The sequence below is a fragment of the Populus alba genome, chromosome 11 (genome assembly GCF_005239225.2).
Source record: "Populus alba chromosome 11, ASM523922v2, whole genome shotgun sequence".
In the NCBI taxonomy this organism is placed as follows: Eukaryota; Viridiplantae; Streptophyta; class Magnoliopsida; order Malpighiales; family Salicaceae; genus Populus; species Populus alba.
Window position 1 is genome coordinate 6,390,614 of NC_133294.1, and position 24,407 is coordinate 6,415,020.

A 24,407-nucleotide genomic window follows, 5' to 3' on the forward strand; every position below is an offset into this window, starting at 1 on the left:
GACCATGATATTATGATATGAAAGTTATGCATAGTAGAGTGACATATAGGTATTCCTTTAAGATGAATGAAAGACCTATAAGTCTTGTATCATTGACACCTAAGCAAATATACGAGGAGCAACTGAAATTGAAGAATAAAAAGATGGTTGAAAAAGAGAGCTTGTATATTAGGAAACCTTTTTGGCTAACAAAGTTCTTCTTGGTTTTGATGATGATGCTATGGCTTGGTATTGATTTGTTGACCTTAGAAGATATTTTCCATGATACAGATTCGAGGTCAAATCTTTTTAAAGAATGGGAGGATAGTACAAACCAAGTTAAGTCCGATTTTGGCATTACAATATTTGCTGACCAGTTTTGTGAGATTAGACATATCTCTCAAAAAATACATCGAAACAAGCTGAAATTTTATAGGGAGATACTAGACATATGGAACTATATTTGGTAAAGGTTAAAGTCAAATGGATTCTAGGAATATATTGTTGTAGAGGATCGAAGTTACTAGACAAATATTGTTAAACTTGTCAAACTAGACCTTTATATATTATTTGGGACATATCTAGAGCTATAGGTGGCATATGTTTGAGATTTAAGTTGGTATAGAAACTAGATATCTCAAGATTTCCAATCATATATGGTAGGCTTGATAATTTATCTAGACAAGAGAGAACAACATGTTTAAAGTTAGAATTGAAAATTTTCCTCAAAATGTGTGAAAAATAGAGATTCAGGCTACATGGAGAAATTTTAAAATGAAAACTTTATTTTTATTTTTCTATTTATTTTATTTATTTATTTTTGAATAATTATTTTTAATTTAGGTTTGTTTTGGCTCATTAGACATTGTTTTGGGGTTTATTTCATTATTGTATTTATATTAGTTAATTACTAATTTAGGCTCATTAAATTAGTTAGAGGAGACTATAGTATGTTTTTTTAGCTGTAAATTTCAGCGGTAAATTGGAGAATAAACATGAGTGTTTTTTTTTGTTTGTTTGTGGCAAAAACTTTTATTTACATGAACAAAGATCATACATTGAGTTATTGAAGATTAATTGGCTTTGTTGCGTCATTCGCATGCTTAGGATTCTTGGATATAAGGTTATCTATAGGTCCAAGGTTTTTTTCAATACTTTTTGGTTCTTTGATGTAGAGTTACCTCTGGGTTAAGGTTTTATCAAAATTAACTTTCAATTTTATAGATTGTTATCTACTTCATTGAAAGTTGGTTAACCACATAATTAAAAAATTCACATCACTAAGACTTGAATAGCACCCAATTGGAAATAATAGCTATCATTTGGAAAGAAAAAAATGAGTTATACTTGGGCGTCTTCGGCTTATAAAAATTCAAACAGGAAGACCATCCCTTAAGGACTTTTGAATCAAGCTAAACAACATCTACGCGCACAAAGAAAGATGATCTTTTTGCTACAATCTTTTTAAAGGTTGATAGTATCCGTGTTCCTCTCCGTTGATAAGCATCAAATATGAGATTATGGATGTATACACTCAATTGTCAGATTGATCAATTCTTCTGCAAGACCTAGTTTTCCCATTAGCACTGAGTTTAAGATGATGGATATATACTCTATTTTGATGAAGTAATTAATAAAATAATTAAGGAAGTGTTTGTTTTTATAGTTAAACTTGTTTTTTTGAATTGTTTTTTTCACTTGAACAAATATTAAATTGATAGTTTTATATGTTTTTTGATAGTTTTGATATGTTAATATTAAAAATTAAAAAATATCTAAAAAAATTATTTTGATGTATTTTTAATTAAAAATTATTTTTAAAAATTACCATATTCTACATTACTAAATCCACTAATTACATAATTGAAATAATAAAAAATCACTAATTTTTTTTTTCTTATACGTTGATTATGATAAGAGAAATGGTACAAAATCTAAAGTTACGCTAATATATTTCTTTTCTTTCCTTACTGAGAGTAGTGCTTTTCATCTTGATTAATACATACTGTGCAGTTTCGTTCTTAATTTCATTTCCATTCCATAATTTGCTATCCCAATATTCCATTTTATGTAATAATTAATATGACCTTATTTGAATATATTAATTTTATGTTTTTTTTTTCCAAAATAGCAATAAGAAGAAAGAAGCATATGGTTAAAAAAAACAAGAAAGAAAACCCTATTTATTAAGAGTTTTATTTTATCCTCAATTGATCAAGTTTTGTATTTTACAACATATATTTCTTAAATAATATATTTAGAAGATGTAAAATTAGAGGATTGGTTTCTATATATAATCATTATAATTTTTAATCTCTAATATATATAATCATTACATTATATTGAGAGACTTATTCATGAAATTTGTAATATATACCAACTCAATTTAAGTTTGCAAGGAAAAAAAAACATATTGCATGATTTTTTGAAGAATAAAGTCATAAATATTTATATATATATATATATACATTCTCTTGTATATTATTATTATTGTAAAAAAAAAGAGACGTAAAGAAATACTATTTCAAGACTTGTTACTTTGAAGATTTCGATAAAATATAAGAAATATATTAAATTAAATTATTTTATTCTCTACAATAAATAATTAAGTGAGAATAACAAAAAGTGGAGTAAAAATAACATACCCTACATGAAATCTACCATAGGACCCATGATGATATGGTGGATGGCATTTAGGAACCAACAATTTGAGATATAACTTTCAAGAATTTTATCTTTATTTTTTTCTATTTAAAATGCATTAAATATATTAGTATATAGTTAAAGAAGAACATGATAATGAAAAGACGTAACTAAAGAAGAAGGGGAGACATTAGGAACCAAATGCCACACAAACTGTCATCCATGAATAGAATTGCATCTTATATATTTACTATTACCACTGTGAGACGATATTGGTATTGATATTATAATAACAGTTATTTTTTAAAGTATATTTTATTTAAAAATATATTAAAATAATTTATTTATTTTATATTAATATATCAAAACAATATAAAAAAATCATAAAAATATTAATTTAAAATAAAAAATATAAAAAAATTTTATTTTTTTTCAAAAACACTTTTAAAATATAAAAACAAACAAATTTGAAATATTTTAACCACAAGCTATTAATTTTTATTTATTTATTAACATGATAAAAAGTTTCCACAAAGAACAATCCTCATTAATTAATGTAAAAGATAAAACATCATAAACTAAAGATATATAGAGTATATATGGTGCTATTGACCAATCCGAATTATACACACTTCTGTTTTTCTTCAACTTTTTCACACTCTATAATAGAAGATCAAGAGTGAGGAATTAATGGTAACAAACAGGAAGGACGCGAAGGCTCCAATATATATATAAAGCTACGTGAAGGAAAGAGTTGCGCCAAAACAACGACAAGAAGTATATATTAGGTTTTGTTACAAGTTATTTATATTTGCCATTAAAACAAATAAAAACTATATGGTTAAATTATATATATATATATATATATATATATATATATATATATATATATATATTTAGTGTGCTAAGATATAGCATCTTCCTATTATGATTACCCCAACTCTCCATTCCCTATCTTTATTAACTTGCTATTTGCTCGAATCTTTCCAAATTTTATCCTTCCCTTTGAACAAGTTCTTGATCGGCTAAAGAATTATGAGAGACACCACCTTTTTGTAATAGTTTGTACAACGAAAATATCTCCCAATGCTTTATGACGAGAGAGGATCAACCACTTTATTGTATTTGTGGTTTCCTTTCACCACTAAAATTGCAAGAAAATAATGGATTGTTATCACTTTGCAAAATCTAACCTAATCTAATCCCATCTCCCATCCATCCCCAACATCACAAAAAAATAATTAATAATTGCAAGTTTTTCGTTCTGTGATATTATAACCTATTTGTGTGTGTGTGTGTGTGTGTGTGTGTGTGTGAAACCTTGGGTGGAAGGTCAAAATAGTTAAGGAACTCAGTAGCTTCCGATTAGAAGGCAGTTGAGAGTTCAATTTATGAATGATGTACAATCTTAACCTGTAACGACGATAATTTATATATTTTCAGAAACAGAAGAGGAACAAAGAGGACCGGAAATGTCACAGGAAAAAGGTAGGAGGAAGATTTATCTATTTTTTAAATAATAAAAAGGAATAATAAAAGAGGAATGGATAATGATCAATAGGAGCACTGGTCATAGCAAGTGGCAGCCCACCAACCACTTGCTCTAAAAAAAACACTATGTCTATACTGTATCTTTGTCTTCAACAATACAGGCCCTCTTAATTTCTCTATCTTTTTCTCAGTCTCCAAGGCCAGTACCAGCTTGATCTGCTTCTGTATCGTTATCTCCATCCTCACCATTACACCTCACCATATGTATGCACAAACTCCTCCTCCTCCTCCTCCTCCTTCTCCTTCCGTGCAGGCCACCAGCTCTCACCATTGAAGCCTTTCTTCTTTTCTCTCTCTCCAAGTTTGAATCCACCACTTTTCCACGCCTGCTGTGTCTTTGTCTTCATCCTCTAAATTACAGTTCACCTATACACACACATGATACTCTCTCCAACTCCAGGCAACCAGTTCCACTTGAGTGTTTTTATCTTCGATATATTGGCACCTTGTAAGAAATTCTCTATATCTGTGATAATCCGTCTGTCTCTATTCTGGAATCTTTCGTCTTCACCATAGCGCAAGGGTGTAAGAGATGCATCTCCGTTCTCCATCTCACACCAGGTTTAGGTTTGTCTTCACTTTATCTTCTTTTTCACACTACATAAAAGATTTGAACGTCGTTTATCTCTCTCTCTCTCTCTCTCTCTCAACACAAACCACCAATTTGTGCTCTTGAATAATCTAATCTTCTTCTGTTTCTTTTTCCCACTCATCTCCTTAGGTAGAAAATCCGGGCTCCCAGTCCCTGCAGCTCCGTGTATATATAAAGAACACAGTTTCAAGTTGTTGTGTATAACCATCACCTTCCCACGAAAAAAGATACACTATTCATCATCATCCTTTGTCTCTCGTTATCATTTTATCCATATATAGAGGATCCACAGAAAGAAATACTCCACGAACGTAAGTGGTTACTGATCATGTACATGTAGAAGACATGGCTAGAAACTTTAACACTAATGTTCATTTCCATGACATACCAGATGCAATCCTTTCCAGTATATTCTCCTTGATAACAGATACACGTAGCCGCAACGCTATGTCCCTTGTGTGCCTTAAATGGCACTTGATAGAGCGCTCTACACGCACTTGTCTCTCTCTTAGAGGCAATATCCGTGACCTCTTTCTTCTCCCAACTTGCTTTAGAGCTGTAACTAATCTTGATCTCTCATTGGTTTCCCCTTGGGGGCGTCCAATTCTTGATTCCTCACCAAACACTACCCTTCTTGCTCAAGTTCTCCATTGTACCTTTCCCTCTGTTGTAACTCTCACTGTTTATGCAAGAAATCCTTCAATCCTTCATCTTCTTGCTCCTCAATGGCCTAACTTACGCCGGATTAAGCTTGTTCGCTGGCACATGCGATCTCCAACTACTTTGGGCTCTGATTTTCTTGCATTGTTTGAGCATTGCCATTCACTTGCCTCACTTGATCTCTCACATTTCTATTGCTGGACAGAAGATTTACCTCCAGCCCTTGAAGCATACCCTTCCATTGCTGCTTCTTTAAGCCATCTTAATGTCCTTAATTACACTTCAGCAGATCAGGGATTCAAGTCCCATGAGATTCTTGCCATTACCTCTGCATGCCCAAATCTCCGTGAATTTTTAGCAGCCTGTATATTTGACCATAGATACATTGGTTTTGTTGGAGATGAAACCTTGCTATCTCTTGCCACAAATTGTCCTCGCCTTTCTCTTCTTCACCTTGTCGATTCTAGTTCCTTGTCTGCTGCCAGGGGTGATCCAGATAATGATGGATACACGACCGAGGATGCTAGAATCAGACAAACTATGCTAATTGAAATGTTTTCTGCATTGCCATTGCTTGAAGAATTGGTTCTTGATGTTTGCCACAATGTTAGGGATACGGGGGTAGCACTGGAAATGCTTAATTCCAAGTGCCCAAGGCTCAAGTCTTTGAAGTTGGGACAGTTTCACGGAATCTGTAAGGGAATAGATGCACGGCCCGATGGGATTGCACTTTGCAGCAGATTGGAATCATTGTCAATCAAGAACTGTGCTGACTTGACTGATTCTGGTTTGATTTCAATCTCCCTTGGCTGCCCAAGACTCACCAAGTTTGAGGTCCAGGGTTGTAAGAAGATCACGAAATTAGGGATGACAAAACTAGCTTCTATTCTGAGGAAAACTTTAACTGAAGTGAAAATCTCTTGTTGCAAGCATCTCAACACCGTGACCTCGTTGCAGGCATTGGAACCGATCCGAGATTGTCTACAACGATTGCACATAGATTGCGTGTGGGAAATGGTTGAACAATCAGGATCGGGGGCTACCAGTTCAGCTAAATATGATGGATTCAAATGTTCAGACAAGAGACGTGGCATTTGGGAAGACGCAAACTTGAAGAAGAAATACAAGTATAATGACAACGAGAATGGATACGCCTCTAGTACATGGGCAAAACTGCAGTGTCTTTCACTTTGGATTGCTGTCGGCGAGCTGCTGAATCCATTGGTTTTGGCAGGAATATTGGATGACTGCCCTATGCTGGAGGAGATACAAATAAAAGTTGAAGGTGACTGTAGGCATCAGTCAAGGCTTTCCCCCGATGGTTTCGGTCTCAGCTTCCTTCAATGCTACCCTCGGCTTTCGAAGATGCACATAGACTGTCAAGCTGCCATAGGATACGCTCTTACTGCTCCTTCTGGACATGCAGATTTGAGCCCGTGGGAGAGGTTTTATCTTAATGGGATTGGAAGATTGAACCTCACGGAGCTCAACTATTGGCCTCCACAGGACATTGATTATAATAAAAGGAGCCTATCTCTCCCAGCAGCGGGGTTGCTTGCACAGTGTAGGACTATGAGGAAGCTATTTGTTCATGGCACAGCTAATGAACATTTCATGATGTTTCTTTTGAAAGTACAAACTCTCAGAGATGTCCAGTTGAGAGAAGATTATTACCCTGCACCGGAGAATGACAACAGCACAGAGATGAGAATAGACTCTTGCTCTAGATTTGAGGATGCTCTCAACAGGCGTGCGATACCTGATTGACTAATCGGGAGCTCAGGATTCTGTACCTTTGCTGGTTGAATTGTATATATATTAGTCAAACATAATAAAATGTAAAAATTGTGGTAAATGTGACCATATCGTAATAAGAATATTTACTAGAAGTATTATAATAGTTATTTTTTAAAAATATTAAAGTTTTGAAAGCAATAACAAACAAAACTAAATAACTATGAAAACTCTCAACCATCATGTTCGTTTGTTATTTCATTTGAATGTTTTGCTTAGGCTCTAGGATAAAGAAAGTAATTGCAATATATAATTGTGAATGAAAAGATTCATCTTTTTCTATTCTTTGTTTTACCTTATTTATAAAACTTACATCAGAAAAAAAATGTAAGGAGTAGCTGAGACAGTGCAATCCTTCATACATATGCATTATACCATAACAACTAAATGGTATAGGTGAAGTGTAGATGAAGATCGATGTAGTCTTAACAACATGACATTCTCATGCATTGACATATAGGTTGTTGACATAAACAATAATAAACTACAGAAAAAAAGAAGAAAAAAAGGGATGAAAGTGAAGAAGAGAACTAAAAAATCCAATCGAACTAAGTTTAAAAAGAGTCAAATTGAGTTGAACGTGGGTTCAGTTGTCAAACTAAACCCTAGGTTGGGCTTAATTTGATAAAGGTCAAATCAAGTCTGGATGAATCCAATTAAGCCCTAAATGGGCTTTGTTGAAATTGATTTGACCAGAGTCAACTCGAGCCTGAGTGAGTCAAATCGAGCCCAAAATGATCTTAATATTTGGGTTTGGTTTGATCATGGTCAAACCAAGCCTAAATGGGTCAAATTGAGCCCAAAAGAATTGGTTAGACTAGGTTTGATTATGGCCAAACCGAGCATGAAATAGGCAAATTGAGTCTAAAACATCCTAGTTGGGTTTGGTTTGATCAAATCAAACATAACCCTGTATTGGTCTCGATTTGACTGTAGTCAAACAAAGCCCAAAGAGTCAACTTAGGTCTAAAAATGGGCTCAGTTTGACTAAAGTCAAATAAAACTTGAAAAGGTCAAACCTTGCTCATGGGCTTAACACAAACTCGTATTACATTTCTTTTTCTTTGAAACATATATCATTATTTTCTTCTTAAAAATTTAACTTGTAAATATCAAATTATAATGTGAGTAATGAATTAGCCTTGAACCTATTGCATATAATTGTCTAAAATACCCATCCAAACCCACTGCACCTTTGGTAGAAATCCTACTGGATATATCTTAATTGTTAGGATAAACAATTGAGGGATCAATGGTCATGATGAAAGAGTTTATAACGTGCCCAAACCTCTTTAAAATGGCCCCAAGTCTAACTAGATTGAGGAGAAAAGGAGAGAGAAATAAAAAAGAGCAACAATAGAGCGAAAAATAATAATATAAAAGAGAAATATTAAAGTGAAAATAAGTAAGCAGTCATAAAAAAAGAGAGAAAAAAGAGTAGTATAAAGAGAAAACAAAAAGGAACATGAGAGGAAAGAAATATAGAAAGAAAAAGGAATGAATATGGAGAAAGAGAGAAAAGAAGCAGCAAGAACAAAAAATAAAAGTTAGTAACATGAAAAAAAAATAAAAAAGAAAAAGAAAAGAAGTGGAAGAAAAAGAAAAGAGTAGCCTAGATTTGAAATCACAAAAAAAAAAAAAAAAAAAAAAACTGTTATCATAACCTTGAGATCAATCTCTATAAGGATATAGCAATAACAAATTCTTAGCTAAAGAGCTAAAACACCACAAGCATCAACCTTATTTCCTATGACTTACCTTATTATAATGAATAGTGAAATCCCTTACCAAGTTAATTTATAAACCCGTGGTACTTTGGTTTGGCTTTAATTTGGTGGGATGCTTCTTTCTTTTAGGAGGTGCATGTCATGAATTCTAGAGTTTTCATGTATATGAATATGTGGATCTTAGAAAGAAATGAGGGAACAAGGTTTTCCCATTAAGTCTTTAAGGTTTTGATTGTATAACGGAATTTGACAAGCCTTAAAGATAGGAGTGTTGGGCCTTTTTATAAAAGAATGATGTTTTTTGGTTGGGCTTGATTGTCACAGGAATATAAGCAAAAGATGGTTTTGTTCTCTTTTTATTCTTCATGATACCCTTGTATATATGTACTTTTATGTAATAACAAGGTTAATTGTTTATTGTTGTTATCAATTTTTGAATCCCTATATAAATAAATAAATAAAAAGGAAAAAATACAAAATACAAAAAAAAAATGAAAACAATATTGGAAGAAAATTAAAAAAATATATCAATAAGAAGAATACATGAGAATACTTAGGAAATTGTTGAAGATTGGTTGATGAATTTCTTTATTAGTGTTTGTTTCTCATTTTCACAACTTAGTTTTTAGTTAGTGTTAAAATTATCTTATTAGCATATATAATCCTCAATCTATATTATTAGGCATGTATGTCATATTTTGAGTTCATGATTAAAAAAATATATATTTACTTGAAAATACATTAGGAAGATTTGAACATTTTTTTTACATCTAAAAGAAATTTAATTTAGCTTGAAATGTGTGTATATATATATATATATATATATATATATATATATATATATATATATATATATATATATATATATATATATTCATTCGGGTTTTTTAACCCAACAAGTCGATTAGGTTATAATAAGTCAACTTCACATTATTTAATTTGAAACTCAAGCTATATAAGAAGTTGAGTCAAGAAGTTTCAAAACTGAATCATTTGGCATGGTTTAATAACACTGTCAAAATATTCACCACGACAACACACAATTGTTGTATTACTCTCATGTTTTCTAATACACTCTCATAGAAATTATTAAAATGTTAATATTTTTAAAAAAACAAATGAGACATGCTTTTGAAATAATGATAGATTGAGACAAAGTGTTTTAGAAAGATATATTTTTTTATTTTTATTTTAAATTGTCTAGTATTTTGTGTATGTATTTTGATTGCCTTTTCTTTTATTAAATAAATGATATAAATTTTTTTGGTTGAAATAAAAGATATTAATAAGAAAAATAAGATTTTTATTAGCAAATTACTTTGTTCCAATGGATTAACTTATTATATATAAAAAAATTTAGGGTAATATAATTAAGTGAAAAAAATTGAAAGAGCTCCCTGCAGCACAAGATTAAATATCTTTATTTGTATTTATTTTTTATTTTCACAATTTAATTTTAGTTAGCGTCAAGATTCTTTTATTAACATATATAATCCTCAATTTATATTATTAAATATATACATTAGATTTTGAGTTTATGATTAAAAAATATATATATTTACTTGAAAATACATTAAAAATATTTCAATATATATTTTACAATTAAAAAAAAAATTGATTTAGCCAGCAGGTAAATTTATAGTTATGCGGAATTTAGCCAGCAAAAAATGCTATGGTTTTTAATGAAGAGGTGTCGGATTGGGAGTCCATCTATGCTTTAATATTTCTTAAATTAGCATTTTAGGAAAAGCAAATTGATGAGCACATTATCTACATAGGAAATTATCTTCGTCGTGGTGCAGAAAGCATTCAGCAGTGGGCTAATCTAGCTAGAAGTTGTCTTTGATATTGTTTTTTTCAATTTCTAAGTCTTTGGAGTATGGATTATGTATTGTTAAAAATATTTTTTTAACTGATATAGAAAATATAATATAAATTTAAATTATAAAATCAAATCGTAAAATTATAAAATTAAATATACATCTTTTTAATTAATTATATATTGATAATTTCAGCTAAGTAGTACATAATAAAAATATGTATAACACAATCAAAATAAAAATGAAATGAATAATAGAAAAGTTCAAGTACCTTAAAATATATAGTTTAAATCAAATTTATACATAATTTAAGTAGTTTAAATACAATATAATTATATCCATAGAATTTCATGAACTAAAAATTAACAAATATAATATAAATAATTTGCTAGTGTTTCATGTAAATTAAAATCAGTCTTATTATCTTCATCTTTTTTATTTTTCTTAAAATAATCATCAAGATCATTATTATCTAGAGGATTATTACTATTATTATTAATACCAACACCGGTACTATGAATATTAGTAATACTATTATTATATACCGGCACCAACACTAATATTATCAACAATATTTAACACAAAACTCATCAAATTATCTGGATTGATATAAATTTGAATCTCTTAATTATATTCAATACCATGAGTCTTCATATCAACATCATCTTTATTAATTTTTTTAAATTCTATTTATTTAGCAATTCAATAATCAATTCAAATAATCTTGAAATTGATTATAATAACTTATTTTATTAGTCATTAACTTAACTAATCATCCTATAATTATTAATATTATAGTATAACTACAACTCTAAAGCCTCGACTTATGTTGAAATAATTAAAGACCAACCTTTTTTCTTTCTTTTTTTTAATTATTTTTTTTATAAATTAATTAATTTGATTAATTAGATTGGATGTTGATTTCTAGTGATAGAGATAGCTAAAATCTACTTTTTACATGACAAGATCTCATGTTGTTGGTCATTGAGGTCATAAAGTCATATGTGGTGTTGAATTCTTCATTATATTTAGATTTATGCTTAGTTTTATGTAGCTCAAAAAAAAAAAAACAAGTATTATTGTTTGTCCTCTAAATTGTTACTGCTTTTTTTATTATTATTTATATTTATCTTTTGAATTGTTATTGTTTTATTGTTTATAAATTTTTAATTTATATATTTCATTTTTTTTAACAACACTTACAAAATATTTAGCAATCTAACAATCTATTTATTTAAATTTTTTTATGCGAAGTTTTATATAATTTAAACTAGGAAAAAAGCAAGTATTATTGTCAAATTCTATATGTTATTGTATATCTTACTCACATAGGATTTTGAAAGATCAGCTGGTAGCATAGGTTTAACGTAGAGGAAGAACAAGCATTTAGCCAATGTATATAAATTAACTTATAAAATCGTATAATTTACGAGTTTAGCTTGCTATTTTGACAACAATGATATATACCTTTTTTTCCTAGTCATCTCCCTGGTGGCTAAGTATTTTATATCCTCTCCATTTTCATTAAAAAAAAAAAAAAAGAGGTTCTAGATTGCTTTACATGAATTTGTTTATGAAGTATTTGAATCATCGAACTTTGTATCAGTGACATGGTTTCCATGCGACAAAAATGATAACTGAGCTATCCATCTACCAGTTTATTGCTAGACTAGTTGGTAGACCACACACACACACACACACATACATACACGTGTGTGTGTGTGTGTGTGTGTGTGTTTTGACTCTAATCATTTATCCCAGACACTTATACTTTTTGTAAAGATTTATAAATGCCCGGGGGCAGATTGACTGGTAGATGTCTAAAGGCTCTCTCATCAGGTGCACTACTCACAAGTCAAGGGATGTGAATAGCAGATGAACACCATACCCGAAATAGTTTGTTGCTATAACAAAGATATGCACAAATTATTTAATGATAACGTCTTTGTTAACTCAGATTATGCCTCAATTCTTCTACTTTTAATGCAAACAGCAGAAAATTAGAAATTAGGGCATTTTATTGGCCTGACTGGTAGGCTTGATCAAATAATAGCTTCCCACCTTATACATTTTCCATATAAATTACAAAGTAGCTAGGCAGATCAAACACTCACTTGTGTCAGAAATGGATTCCAAGAAATCCCAAATGTCTCTGATAATTTTCTTGCTTCTAGCTTTACTGACATGCTTGTCTTCTAGCCACCCTGACGAGCACCCCATTGTTGTCAATGACTTTGGCGAGCTTGTTTCGGAGGAAAGCATCATTGAAATCTTTCGACAATGGAGAGATAGGCATCAGAAGGTGTACGAACATGCAGCAGAGTCGGAGAAGAGGTACCGGAATTTTAAGAGGAACTTGAAATATATAATTGAGAAAACTGGAAAGAAAACAGCAGCTTTGGGGCATAGGGTGGGATTGAACAAGTTTGCGGACTTGAGCAATGAGGAGTTCAAGGAGCTTTATTTGTCAAAGGTGAAGAAACCCATCAACAAAAGGAGCATTGCAAGAGACTGGAGGCAGAGCAACTTGCAGACGTGTGATGCACCTTCCACCCTTGATTGGAGGAAGAAGGGAGTGGTCACTGCTGTCAAGGACCAAGGAGACTGTGGTAAGTTTCGTCGTATGCTCTTACCTGAATACGAGTTTTTTTTAGTCCCGATATGCGGCATTTTCCAAAAACAAATGACTTTACCTGCAATTGTGTGAGAAAACAATAATGTGGATTCGCTGCTCATGAAATGTTCACAGGAAGTTGTTGGTCATTCTCTACCACCGGAGCCATAGAAGGAATAAATGCCATTGTTTCTGGTGACCTAATCAGCCTCTCAGAACAAGAGCTTGTTGATTGTGATACAACCAATTATGGGTGTGAAGGAGGCGACATGGACTATGCTTTTGAATGGGTTATCAATAATGGTGGGATTGACACCGAAGCTAATTATCCGTACACCGGTGTTGATGGTACCTGCAACACAACCAAGGTTTGGTCCCTCTCATTAGTATATATAACCCCTTGATTAATTCTAATTTATACTGAATATGTTGAATTTACAAGATTAAGAACTTCCTTGAGAAAATTTACAAAAAAAACCTCATTAATGGTGTTGCTATTTGATCAGGAGGAAATAAAAGTTGTATCCATCGACGGGTATACAGGTGTAGATGAAACGGACAGTGCCCTCTTGTGTGCTACTGTGCAACAACCCATCAGTGTTGGCATGGATGGTTCTGCGCTAGATTTCCAGCTATATACTGGTGTAAGCATCTCTGATTCTCTTGCATGGTTGGAACTTCAGAACATTGTAAGAAAGTGTTGTTTAGTAGATTGTTGTGACATAAACAGGGAATCTATGACGGTGACTGCTCTGATGATCCGAACGACATTGATCATGCTGTTTTGATAGTCGGTTATGGTTCAGAAAATGGTGAAGATTATTGGATAGTGAAGAATTCATGGGGCACGGAGTGGGGAATGGAGGGATATTTTTATATAAAGAGGAACACTGATTTACCATATGGTGTTTGTGCAATCAATGCCGAGGCCTCATATCCAACCAAAGAATCTTCTTCTCCATCTCCAACTAGCCCCCCATCGCCACCATCACCTCTGTCCCCGCCTCCGCCGCCGCCAACACCGGTGCCACCGCCCCCTTGTCCTCAACCAAGTGACTGTGGAGACTTCGCCTACTGCCCGAGTGACGAGACTTGCTGTTGCATTCTCAAGATCTTTGACTACTGCATTGTCTACGGTTGCTGTCAATATGAGAATGCTGTCTGCTGCACCGACTCCGTATACTGCTGTCCTGGTGATTACCCCATTTGCGACGTCGAAGAAGGGCTCTGCCTCAAGGTAAGAAATTCTAATCTTGCTGCAAAAATGATAGATGTCAAGCTATCAATTCAGATTCTTTAAATCGTCTGTCCAAATTCTATAAAATTTTATGGCATAAAGGAAAGGTGTTTTATGGGAAATTTCACGCGCGTGTGTGTGACAGAGCCAAGGAGATTTCCTGGGAGTGCCGGCAAGCAAGCGACATATGGCGAAGCACAAGTTTCCATGGAGTAAGTTAGAGGAAAAACCGAAAACAGACCGGCATGCTCTCCGGTGGAAGAGGAACCCCTTCGATGCAATGCGGTGAAACACACGCATGGAGTAGAATCTGAGATCCCTTCATCGTTGCCGTTTCATGTTCTTCACAGGCAGACATTCCTGCTATGAGCATCTCTTTATTTTAATGTACAATTATTTATGTACGCAACAGCCAGCGGTTAATTAAGGGAAGAAAAAAAATTACAGGGGATATTAATGTTCCTTTTTCATCACAACTCTGCTTTGTTTTCTGTGGCTTTAGCTTCATTTTCCATTTATAGACTCTTTTTCAATATTCAAAATTACTCAGCCATTATCTATTTCTTAAAAAAATAAAATTATTTTATTTTATTGTTCAAGAGAAATGTTCAAAATAAAAATATTATTATGTCAATATGAATGTAAGAACTTGACTGGATGATATATTTGAGAGGGATATTATAAACTCAATTATAACATGTCAGATTCTTACTTAATTTAAAAAGGAAGGAATAAAGTAATTCATCTAATTATAAAAGTATAATTGCTAGACATAGATCTGAAAAAGAATCTCTGTCACTAATCAATCCGATAAGTCAATGATATATTATATTAAAATTAATTTGGCACGTTGAATTTAAACATGCCTCGCTTTCAACACAAGTTTTAGCCTTGATTTTAACATCAATTTTTAATTAATTTACAAATCTAATTAAAAACTTAAAGACTTAAGAGTTTGAATTAACAAACATAATTCCAATATTCAAAATACAAAACAAACTTAAAGTTTCAAATATGCAAAAGAGACCATCATAATTTTAAAAAAAAAATCTTTCAATTTTAAATATTATTATTATTGACTTATTTATGTGTGAATCACGTCACTCAAGAAAATAAAATTTTAACCTGGTTAAACAGGTTTTCTCGAGTTAAAATCTTTATCAATTCAATTAGTAACTCCGACCTCTACCAAACTCCAAGTCTTAAATTTTCCAAAACAGCACAGAGCACGAGTTGTATAATGTTAGTTGCAACCATGTTGAACCACTCAATTTGCAAAATAGTGTGGCTGAAATTTCATGTGTCAAAATTTTTATTTTTTTTTTTAAAAATATCAGACTAATTTAAAATTCATCTCGATTAAATTATTTTTTTAGACTTATATCTATGTTTACAGAAATTTCTCACAAAAATACATAAATCACTAGTTTTTTACATCAGGACATGGCCTCAAAAAATATAACTAGTAAAATTCCAACCTGAACCTAAAAAGTAGCATACCTCTTAAGCTAAATACCATTTGCCACTAAGTTAACTTTTTTTTTTATCCAATTTTTTAGACAGTTATTTGAGATGTTTTGATACTTTTTAATATAACAAATTAAAATAAATAAAAAAATATTATTTAATATTTTTTAAATTAAAAAATACTTTTAAAAAAATAAATAAATAAAATTGATACGACGCTAGACTATGCCCGTTATCATACAAAAGAGGCATCCAAAAAGCCACGTAGTACTGCAGGAATGCCACTTCAATGGAATTCTTTTCATGTTAAGCATCATCAGTTGAGTTTCCATGTGTTTTTTTCTCCATGTTTTCTGGTTTAATTACTGATTACACAAACACTTTATATTTGTTGTAACAGGGACTGCCTCCTGATTAATCTCTCTCCGTACTGTAGTGCTACTTTTTTTATTTTATTTTTTCTTATATCTAGAACAATTACTATTTGTAATTTTGATTGATTTATTTACGTATAAATATATCATCGTGGTTCCTGCTATTTGCTCCTTAGGAAGTCTCCATTTTGCCCAGTTCCTAACAACCAAACTATCCTCGTTGGCTCCTGCTATTTGTTCATTTCAAGTGTCATTTTGGTCACTTCAAAATGCAGATTTTGCTTTCCACTTTCTTCCATTTTTATTAACAGCAGAAAACAAGAAATGATGAAGATGTTGTGTGGAGCATGCTGACCGTTAGTTAGGCACTCTTTTCCCAGGCTTTAGCTGTATAAATCAGAACGTAGATTGCTCCAGAAATCAGCAGTAACCCAGTTTCTGAAAAATGGAATCCCAGAAACCACAGCTGTCCCTTTTCATATTTTTGCTCCTAGCTCCACTGGCATGCCTCTCTTCCGGCCTCCCTGGCGAGTACTCCACGGCGAGCAGCGACCTTCACGAGGGCCTTTCAGAGGAAGGCATCACCGAAGTCTTTAAACTGTGGAAAGAGAAGCACCAGAAGGTGTACAAGCACGCAGAGGAGGCAGAACGGAGGATCGGAAACTTTAAAAGGAACTTGAAATATATAATTGAGAAGAACGGGAGGAGAAAATCAGGTGTGGAGCATAAGGTGGGACTGAATAAGTTTGCTGATTTGAGCAATGAGGAGTTCAGGGAAATGTATTTGTCAAAGGTGAAAAAACCCATCGCCATTGAAGAGAAGAGGAAGCACAGACACTTGCAAACGTGCGATGCTCCTTCTAGCTTGGATTGGAGGAACAAGGGGGTTGTCACTGCTGTTAAGGACCAAGGCGACTGTGGTAATTCTCTGTTTCTTTAGATTTTTATTTACTCAGTAACTAATAAATAGCTAATAACTTTATGTTAAAATGAACTGAGCCGCGCGCGCACCGTTTCAAGCATTTCTCTTCCTTTATTTCAAAATGTTTCTTCTTTTTTTCCCTTCAATTTTGAAGTCAATCAATATCTTGAAACTTGAGTGTGTTTCTGTACCTGTGTGTTGCTTTAAGAAAAAGTAAATAAATTTTATATAAATATATGTGTAATTCGGTAATTAATTTGGTCTAATAATGTAAGGTAAGAAAAAAAAATGTCAGAAGTTATTATATTATTTACTATTTTTATATGGCACTTTTTTTATAATTACAAGCGAGAGTTTTACTTGAAATGGAAGCTTAAATCGATTATTCATTTAGTGATGTCAATTTACTACATATTACTTGTGTATAGTAATTATTGCTTAAAAACTTTTTCTTCTGTATATATTGTTAGTTTTTGTTTATTTTTACGTTTTAAAAATATTTTTAAAAAAATTAATTTTTTTTATTTCTTTTCTTTTCTTTAAATAAATATTTTTTTAGTGTATTTAGATCATTTTGATATGCTGATGTAAAAAATATTTTTTAAAAAATAAAAAATTTTATTTTGATATATTTTCAAGTAAAAAATACTTTAAAAAACAATTATAACTTACTCTCAACACATGTTCTTATAGTCATTTCAAGCCTCGTCACCTCTCCTCGTGATGATAACATGACTAAACAAATAAGCTTGATATTTAGTTAAATTGAAAACTAAACTAGTTTAGGTTGAAAAAAATAAATTAGTTTATCTGATTAAAAACTTGATTTGATTCAACAACTGAATCAACCTTTCTAAAATGTAACCTAAGTTTTATTTTATATTAATTTTGAATTAAATTTTATAACTATATACTCATGTTAGCTATAGCCTTGATTTCCAGAAAAATAACCAAACAAGGAGAAAATCTTATATAACAATTTAAAATTGCCCCATTGTACCTAATACAATGTTAATTAGAATAAGAAAAAGTCTATACAAACACAAAAAGTTATAAATCTTACTAAGTATGTGGCAGATAAAGCATGATGTTATGCAAGTGATTTATAAAATCATTATTATATTGTCTGTGATTTGTATGTATAACTATTCTTATTTTGTATTCATACTCCTAAAAAAAATTATATTTTAGTCACTCATCACTTATTTTTCTGATCCTATTTGTAATTCTTTTAATATTATTTTTTTGAAAATTCATTTCCAAAATTTAATAAAAGTAAAATTTATACTTCATTTTTATTTCCATAACTTTTCCCACTAATTTGTCATCATAATCATACAATACTCTAAAAATCATTTTTAATCATTGTTGCAGTTTTTTTTTTTTTTTCATTTCATCACACCAATTTTTAAAAAAGAAAGAGATATATATTTTAACAGTGTGCAGTCAGAAAGTATTTTTAAAAAAAAATAAATTTTTTAAAATTAATATGTTTTTGATATTTTCAAATTATTTTAATATATTAATATAAAAAAATTAAAAAATTATTTCAATATATTTTAGAATAAAAATTACCTTAAAAAGTAGCTGATATTCTACTCTGAGCACCCTCTTCATCTCCTTACCATAAAGGGTTTTGTGTGTGTTTTTTTTTTTTTTTTTGGGCACTAGATACATGCATTCTAGTTTTGTTGTGCTGTTCTGGTCGGTGATGTAAAAGTCTTGAGCCCCCATTCTCCGTTGACTGGTAGGGGCGTAGTGCCCAATATTAAATAAATGTTGAAGATTTACCGTTGTCCATCTGCTAAGAAAAAGAAATGGATTTGTTGCTGCGGTGTGGCTTGTCTTCGGCCTCATATACATTTCAGGTAGTCCCTAGGCATAGTTCTCTTATCTAACGAGAAGGGTGGACTTTTTGGTAACCAATTTAGGATATCTGTCATTTTTTGAAAAATATTATGCATATATATTTTTAGAAAAATATTTTTCGTAGTTGAAAAAAAAAAAAACTATTGTAACCAACATTTGCATAATTTAAAAACAAACCATTAGATGATTAAAAAATAATCGTACAAGGACTTTAAAAAGTTTTTTATTATAAAGAGCGAACCATGTTTCTACAAAAAAAGAAGATTAAAAGGAGGACCAATTTGTAAATAAGAAATAAAATATAGGGACTAAAATATACTTTTCCAAAGTTAAGTAATTCTCCATCTTAGTTCCAGTTAATAGCTCCTCCGCCTTCCTTGTGTAAAATTGTAGTTCCCGAAGTATGGAGTCTTTGATGTCTAAACCTTTTTCACTTTACAATTGTGCGTTCCCGGTTTATGTTCACAGGGAGTTGTTGGTCATTCTCTACAACTGGGGCCATAGAAGCAATAAACGCCATCGTCACTGGAGACCTAATTAGCCTTTCAGAACAGGAACTGGTGGATTGTGATACAACCAATAACTATGGGTGTGAAGGAGGCGACATGGACTACGCGTTCCAATGGGTTATAGCCAATGGTGGGATTGATACAGAAGCTGATTATCCTTATACGGGTGTTGATGGCACCTGCAACACAACAAAGGTTTTGCTCCTCTGTATATATAACCACTCCTTAATGTTAATTCAGAGTCAAATTGTTTTGTTTTTGGAAAAGAAAATCATCGTATCTCGTCTCTGTCTTATTATGGCGCTTCTATTTGATTAGGAGGAAAAGAAAGTGGTATCCATTGAAGGGTATGTAGATGTAGATATATCAGATAGTGCCCTCCTCTGTGCTTCTGTGAAACAACCCATCAGTGTTGGTATGGATGGTTCTGCGTTAGATTTCCAGCTATATACTGGTGTAAGCATCTCTGATTCTCTTGCATGGTTGGAACTTCAGATCGTTGTAAGAAAGTTTTGTTTATTAGATTGTTGTGACATGATCAGGGAATCTATGACGGTGACTGCTCTGGTGATCCGAACGACATTGATCATGCTGTTCTGATAGTCGGTTATGGTTCAGAAAATGGTGAAGATTATTGGATAGTGAAGAATTCATGGGGCAAGGAGTGGGGAATGGAAGGTTATTTTTATATAAGAAGAAACACTAGTAAACCTTATGGTGTTTGTGCAATCAACGCCGACGCCTCTTATCCGACAAAAGTGCCTTCGCCACCGTCACCACCCTCTCCGCCACCTCCACCATCTCCACCACCACCACCACCATCACCACCAGCTCCACCTCCTCCCTGCCCTCAACCAAGTGACTGTGGAGACTCCTCCTTCTGTCCGAGTGATGAGACATGTTGTTGCATTCTCAAGCTATTTAGTTCCTGCATAATCTATGGTTGCTGCCCATATGAGAACGCTGTTTGCTGCGCTGAATCTACCTACTGCTGCCCTAGTGATTACCCGATTTGTGATGTCGATGACGGGCTCTGCCTCAGGGTAAGATTTCAAACAGACCTTTAGAATGCTTGAAGATGCAGAAGCAAGAGTGTCACAGGGACAGATCTTTAGCTCAAAATTAATTTCAAGATCTTGGAAATCATTAAGCCATGGTTTTTAAATCTGATGGGAATCTGACTAACCTGTTTATGCATGACAGGGCCAGGGAGATCACCTTGGAGTGGCTGCGCGCCGGCGACACATGGCTAACTACAAGTTTCCATGGACCAAGTTTGAGGAGAAAAAGGAAACAAACCAACCTGTTCTTCAATGGAAGAGGAGCCTTCGCTGCAATGCTCTGAATTACATGGAATAGAGTTCGTAATCCTTCAGCCGAATCAATGTTTTCATTACTCTTAGCACTTGTTTTTCTTCCGAGTAGGCATTTGGCCATCCTATAAAGCAGAACGAATAAGATAAGGGAAAGTGAGATTGGAGTTTCTTTTAATCTTTATAGAGACAACAACTTTTATTTTTCCTTGCAGACTTTCCGTTGTTTATCGTGGCTTGTGATTTTATTTTCAAGCCATGTTCAGTATTGTTATGTTATTCCTTTTAATTTAGCTCCTGAGATTTAACATGATTGACATGCTTTAAAATTGCATTTTGTCTCAGTTTTGAACAGTTAATTATCTTAAAATATAATTTATATAATTTTTTAACATGTTCTTTTAAATAAAAGTTATTTAAACTTAAAATTTATACATGTTTATATTAATTTATACTTAATTTTTATTAAATAAAATAAAAGTTATGAGATTTAAACAAGTGACCGCTTGGTTAATAAAATCTGATATTATATCAAAGAACTATCTCTTCTAAAAATTTAAATTATTAGATGAAATCCCAAGATATTATTTATATAATTCTTTAATATTCACTACTCATGTAAATATATTCATGCCTTGTTTGTTTCCCGGAAAGTAGTTTCCGGGAAACCATTTTCCAAACTTTCCTGTGTTTGTTTGTCATTAGGAAAGTTGGTCAACGGAAAACAATTTCCGGTCAGCGGAAAACACTTTCCGGTCAATTTTAGTCAAAAAAATTGACTTGGTTTTCAGGAAAGTGTTTTTCCTTTTAGCTGTGTTTGTTTTCCGGAAAGTGGTTTCCGGGAAAGCACTTTCCAAACTTTCTTGTGTTTGTTTGCCAGTAGGAAAGTTGGTCAATGGAAAACACTTTCTAGTAAAAGAAAAATTTGGCTTGGTTTTCAGGAAAGTGTTTTCCTGAAAAATTTGAGGGGAAAACACTTTCCGGAAGTTGTGAAAAATTTAGAAATGTCATTATTTGCTGATTATATCAAATTTGATCCTCAAACTTTTGATTGCTATATATATTTTGTTTTGAATATTTATTTTTCAATTTCATCTCTTAAAATTTTATTTTTATATTAACTTTGGTCCTTATTTTTATAATTGTTATTTGCTTTTTCTTATCATTTTTTTTATTGAAATTTTTTATTTATCAAATTTGATCCTCATTCTTTTGATTGTTACTTATTTTATTTGAAATAATTTATGAAATGTTGATTATTATTATTTTAATTTCTTCATTTTCATTTTTTTCATTTTTTAGATTTGATCCCTATTATTTTGATTATTATTTGTTTTATTTGAGATAATTTATGAAATTATATATTTTTTTTCAATTTCATTCTCATTCAACTTTTTTAATTTGTAAGATTTGTTCCTCATTATTTTAATAAACTTGAGAAAAATAAAATATTAATAAGTTATTTTCCAGCTCATTTTCCATGACATAACCAAACACTGGAAAGTGTTTTCCAGTTCATTTTCCATAACACTACCAAACATCGGAAAATACTTTCCCGGAATTCACTTTCCCCGAAATTCACTTTCTTGCAAACAAACGGAGCCTCAAGATGAAAAGTTATCATCCAAGATAATATTTGTTTTGCAGTGTAATTATGCTTTTTGAAAAAAAAAATTCTTCAAATTATATATATATATATATATATATATATTATATTATTGGATCTTTTTAATGTGCTCATATGAAAAATAAATTTAAAAATAAAAAAAAATATTTTAATATATTTTTAAATAAAAAATACTTTAATAAACAACTATATGAAAATCTAAAACACTGTTTAAGATCACGTACTTCAAGAAAACGCCCAAAATCAACTTACCCTTTTGTTGACAAGGCCATTTGTGACCAAGAGAGAACAGTTTTCAAATTCCTGTTACAAGAATCCTAGGTCTTGACATCATACACCATCTGACTTTAATTTTAGGATGGAATTTTGTTCTGGGTAGCAGGAATTTTGTTCACGAACTCGAAAAATTTTTTGGGTGTTATTACCAAAAAAAAAAAAAAAAATAGATTGTTTTTTTTTTCTTATAGCATGAGAAAAGAAACATTGTGAATTGAAATAATATATTAATCATTTTTATCCTTTAATGCATTGAACAATTGTCTTAATTTCAGGGATAAAATTATCTTTTGCATGAAATCAAAATGTAATTTGTCATTTCATTGTGGTAATATAGTAAATTTATATTTTTTTAAAAATACAATAAAATTACTTTGTCACCTTTAAACCTAAAAAATAGGTTTTTTTTTGTCCGGAACAACTTTATTTGTGTATTTTTAATTTTATTTGCAAAGGATGGTGATATCCTTAAAAGCTTAAAAAGGTTTTGGCCTTACAAAAAAAAGTTTTTTTTTTTTTTTTTTGTATATTTTTTCTATAATAAAATAACATGTCTAGCTTTTAACTTTAAAATATCTAAGTCTCGCAAGGAAGGGCATTTTCTTCTTTGCCTAGAATTGTTTTGTAATATTAGGATGCCCTAAAATGTTTTTTAGTGATTCTAATTATTAAAATATCAATAAACCAATATAAAAGGTTGACACGTGCTACGCACATATTAGCATGTCGTCACCCCCTACCAAACAAGTAGCATGTGAGACGTATTTCGATGGCTAAAATCTATCGACTGTTATGTCATATGGTGGCGAATCTATTGGAGGGGTGCATTTGACTTGGTTAGTGGCAGTTTAACAGTAATGAAAGTTTTTCCTCCTTCTCTTTCTTTTCTCTCTCATATGTATTGGTTTTCATCATGAACCTTTAAAAATTTAAATATATCCTCTGGCTTGTATTTGTTTTAAAGTTGGTACTGATTTTTTTATTTATTTTAAGGCTTTTTGAATTTTTTTTTTTATTTCAATTTCATTCCATTTGCGTTTTATTTCATATTATTATTTTTTATTCCAATTTGATCCTTATTCTTTTAATTGCTATTTTTTTTATCCTTTGCATTAATTGGTTTTTTTTTTCCTCCTTTAGAATTTAATTTAATTTTATTTTGTTTCTAATTTTGGTCATTATTTTTTTATTGTTCTTTTTTTTAAAATCTTTGTAATCATTTCTATTGTTTTTCAATTTAATCACTAATTATTTTCTTTCATTTATTGTTTTGTGCATGATTTAGTATTCATTTTTTATTTTTTATTTTTTTCAAATTTTTCTTATGATTGGAATTTCACTTTGTTATTTTTTTGTGTTTGTCTTTTACAATCATGACCTAGTCCACCAGTTTCGATGATTAGTCAAATTTAAGTTTGGTTTTTTTTTTTTTA

The 24,407-nt window shown here is 31.4% G+C and overlaps 2 protein-coding genes and 1 pseudogene across 2 annotated transcripts; all 3 read left to right on the plus strand.

Moving 5' to 3' along the window:
• The first annotated feature begins 4,243 nt into the window (after positions 1-4,243).
• On the plus strand, positions 4,244-7,329 carry LOC118051858 (F-box protein MAX2 homolog A). The gene is made up of 2 exons (XM_035062601.2): positions 4,244-4,740; positions 4,895-7,329. The coding sequence occupies exon 2, from the start codon at positions 5,111-5,113 to the stop codon at positions 7,190-7,192; it is 2,082 nt and encodes a 693-aa protein (XP_034918492.1). The 5' UTR covers positions 4,244-4,740; positions 4,895-5,110; the 3' UTR covers positions 7,193-7,329.
• Positions 7,330-12,734: 5,405 nt separating this feature from the next.
• LOC118051859 (low-temperature-induced cysteine proteinase-like) lies at positions 12,735-15,093 on the plus strand (annotated as a pseudogene).
• A 1,729-nt stretch (positions 15,094-16,822) lies between these two features.
• LOC118051860 (low-temperature-induced cysteine proteinase) lies at positions 16,823-21,384 on the plus strand. Its single transcript, XM_035062602.2, has 5 exons — positions 16,823-17,378; positions 19,718-19,953; positions 20,077-20,214; positions 20,301-20,801; positions 20,962-21,384. The coding sequence occupies exons 1-5, from the start codon at positions 16,904-16,906 to the stop codon at positions 21,115-21,117; spliced, it is 1,506 nt and encodes a 501-aa protein (XP_034918493.1). The 5' UTR covers positions 16,823-16,903; the 3' UTR covers positions 21,118-21,384.
• The last annotated feature ends 3,023 nt before the right edge of the window (positions 21,385-24,407 follow it).

What these genes read in the sequence shown, in the direction of transcription:
- LOC118051858 (XM_035062601.2), top strand. Translation starts at nt 5,111, where the DNA reads ATGGCTAGAAACTTTAACACTAATGTTCATTTCCATGACATACCAGAT.
- LOC118051860 (XM_035062602.2), top strand. Translation starts at nt 16,904, where the DNA reads ATGGAATCCCAGAAACCACAGCTGTCCCTTTTCATATTTTTGCTCCTA. An exon ending in GCACCTGCAACACAACAAAG is followed by an intron (nt 19,954 to 20,076) that starts GTTTTGCTCCTC and finishes CTATTTGATTAG; the next exon opens with GAGGAAAAGAAAGTGGTATC. An exon ending in ATGACGGGCTCTGCCTCAGG is followed by an intron (nt 20,802 to 20,961) that starts GTAAGATTTCAA and finishes TATGCATGACAG; the next exon opens with GGCCAGGGAGATCACCTTGG.